Here is a 3218-nt window from a genome sequence, read left to right on the forward strand (position 1 = left end):
TATAATGTTATAACACACATTACACACAGTAATACATATCTTACATGAACGCCAAGTTTCATGCAAATTAACATGGATAGCGTATCAGATTCACGTTTATTCTTATATTTATTTTTCTTTACTGTAGGTAGGAGATTCTTCTTGAGTATCTTCATTGCATTTTCAGGTGCAAGAAACAAGCATGGTTAAATTGGAATGGCGCGTAGAACGATTGTTTCTACGGTCATCCCTGGCCCGAAAGCCAAAAGCACTCCCCACTCAAGCCCCTCTCCAGTAGTCGATTTTTGTGCCTTGGCAGACTTCTTCCTCATCTCATCCAGAACAATGATTGTTGTAGCACTTTGCACATTCCCATAGTTGGCCAACACAGTCCTTGATGCTAGCAGTTTTTCCTTGTTTAGCTTGATCTTAGCTTCGATTCCGTCTAAAATAGCTACACCGCCCGGATGCACAACCCAAAAAATGGAATTCCAGTCTGTAATACCCAATGGTGCCAATGCTTCTTCAAGACAACTCTCCACATTTTCGGATGCATATTTTGGTATATTGCGTGATAAATGCACCATGAAACCTGCTTCATCTAATTCGGCAACAATTGCAAGGCTGGTGTTTGGGATCAATGTTTGGTTAGCGGAGATGATCTCAAAAGCAGGACGTTCAGCTGTTAGGTCTGGGTCCGCGCCAACAATCATGGCACTAGCAGCATCACCAAATATAGCCAACGTCACAAGATTGTCAAGATATTCCTCTGATGGACTGTGAAAACCATGAAGACTTATCTCAACACAAACCATAAGAACACGAGCGCCGGGGTTGTTCTGAGCAAGGTCCTTGGCTAAGCGGAGTGTAGTTCCTCCCCCATGGCACCCTTGGTGATATAGCATGTACCGATTTATCGTTGACGGCAGGCCAAGGAGGTGTGCTAGTTTGCAGTCAAAACCAGGCATAGCAAAGCCGCTGGTGGTGCAAAAAATGAGGTGGGTGAGTTTCGATACAGGTTGGCCCCACTCCATGATGGCCCGTTCAGCAGCCAATTTTCCTAGCTTCGGCACCTCATGTATTAGTATGTTTTGGCGAGCACCAAGAGATGGTGCATTTGGTATCCCAATGCTTGGATTTTGTTTCACAATTTCTTCCGTCCATATCGAATGCCGTTTTTTAATAGCTGAAGCTTCACCTACAAGTGGTTTTAGAAATGTTCAGAAAGAACTCCAATTGTAAAGAAATATTATTGTACATCATAGTACGTGGAATACCAAAGCACGCAGTCCATAGTTGGTGCCTGTTTGTAAAATTAATCGTTTGGTAAGCTATATCATAATCAATTGGAATTTAATAAGCTTCATGTTCGTACAAAGCTTTTCCATGTATATATATTAAGGCCAAGGGAATAGCTTATATCGATTGCAGAATAGTGTTTTCATATATTGATTATGTTTTTAATGAATGGAAAAGACAAACTTCCTATATAGTTTATAGTTTAATAAATAAATGGCCACTGCTTTCTGGTGAATAATTTTGAAGTTATACATCTACTTGATTTCTATTGGCAAATCGTGTGATTTAACCATAATAAAAGTACAAGATGTGTGCTCTGTCATGTGTTGTGTTTTTGAAACTGCGCTAAAAAAAACAGTAATAAATGTAATACTCCTATATGGTTTGTTTAGTACAAATTCATCTACCTCATATCTCTAGATTAATACACGGTAGTCATATGCCTAGCTAGCATCTGACAATAAAATTATAATAGACGTTTATAGACCTATTATTTAAGTATTCTAATGGAATACATAATATATTTCCTATACAACTTTCATGAGATATTGAACATTAGAAACAATGATTTCTTACATATTTTGGTGAATTTCATTTTGAGCTCGGTCAGGTGATCACTGTTGGCAGCCTTGAATAGCCGGTCAGGTACTTCTGCCTGAATGAGAGTGTTTGCTGGGGTTGCAATGCCGATCGCTAGCACGGTAGCAGGGCTTTGAGGGTGTTGTGTCTTCTGTGCAATCACCATTTTGTATTGGAAAGTTGGATGCTTAATTTGTATCACCGAGGAAATAGATAATTTAGTTAACAGAGCAGTGTTTTCTAGCTGTGGTGAGTAGCCTACATCCCTATGTAGGCTGTTATTTATAGTGCAAGAGTAGCTAGGGAAATGGGTACGTAAGACAACGTCCATTGTTGTCGACATGTAGCAATTAATGTTATCAAATGAATTCATCCCCTGTTTTAAACTTCAAATGCCCAATAATGATTTATTTGTTGTGGTTATGTAATCACTATATGAAATATGAAAATGTGCTTGAACATCAAATTTTATATTTTTCGCAAAAAAAAATTACTATTTTTTTAATAGGTACAAAATCTATTAAATTGGAAGTTTCTGGATGTAACACTCAGTATTTTCTTTTATATATTTAACCTTCTTTTAATTATTTTTAGACTTATTTACAAAAATTAGAAAGTTAAGGGTCAATTTTATAAAAAATACAAAACTAAAAAAAAAGATATAATGCCAATGTGGCGCTAAGATTCCTCTTTATAAAAAAATGATGACTGAAAATCAAAGTGTAAAACCGAAGGAAAGAGTGAAAAAAAGGGAAGAATATGGGAGAAAATAAGGAAAATATTTTGGTAAATATTATGATTTTTTATTATATCTGATTCGAATTCTGTCTACGTTGCATTGATTCAGAACAGTTGTTGCAATTTGAATTGAATTTCTAGATTGATCGTTATCAGATAACCAGATTTCTCTATAATTTGTGTTTTCTATTTGTATAGTTGAATTGGATGATTTGAACTGGTTATTGGATTATGAGGGTTTATTTAACAGGATAGCGGGTCTGAGGTTCGAATTTGATTGAACTGATGAGATTGTGTGTACTGTGAATGTGGGAATTGTCTATGGCAAATATTTCAAAAGTGTGAATACTGTGTGACTTGTTTAACTGATAACCTAGACCAGGTGCTATCATCGTTAAATATGCATGCATAATTTGATGTTAATTTATGTGGATTAATTCAGTCTGTTTGAATGGTTGTTTAATTAAACCAATTATAAATAAGTTCATTGTTAAATAACCGGTTACTGAGTTTTGTAGCTGACTCCGTATCATTTTTGTTTTTGTTTGTTATTTTCGTTCCTATGTAGGTTGACGGGACAATGAATGGATGCATGGATGCCTCTCTTGTTGCGATTCCCGGTC

The 3218-nt window shown here is 36.3% G+C and overlaps 1 protein-coding gene across 1 annotated transcript; it reads right to left on the minus strand.

Annotated features, from left to right (window-relative positions):
* Nucleotides 1-2090, minus strand: LOC144560646 (stilbene synthase 3-like). Its single transcript, XM_078309880.1, has 2 exons — nucleotides 1855-2090; nucleotides 1-1177 (listed from the first exon to the last, which is right to left on the minus strand). Exons 1-2 carry the CDS (start codon nucleotides 2021-2023, stop codon nucleotides 186-188), a joined length of 1161 nt encoding a protein of 386 aa, XP_078166006.1. The 5' UTR covers nucleotides 2024-2090; the 3' UTR covers nucleotides 1-185.
* Between the last annotated feature and the right edge of the window lie 1128 nt (nucleotides 2091-3218).

Source organism: Carex rostrata, chromosome 10 (genome assembly GCF_964058835.1).
Source record: "Carex rostrata chromosome 10, lpCarRost1.2, whole genome shotgun sequence".
NCBI classification, from domain to species: domain Eukaryota; kingdom Viridiplantae; phylum Streptophyta; class Magnoliopsida; order Poales; family Cyperaceae; genus Carex; species Carex rostrata.

What these genes read in the sequence shown, in the direction of transcription:
- LOC144560646 (XM_078309880.1), bottom strand. Translation starts at nt 2,023, where the DNA reads ATGGTGATTGCACAGAAGACACAACACCCTCAAAGCCCTGCTACCGTG. An exon ending in AATGAAATTCACCAAAATAT is followed by an intron (nt 1,178 to 1,854) that starts GTAAGAAATCAT and finishes AACCACTTGTAG; the next exon opens with GTGAAGCTTCAGCTATTAAA.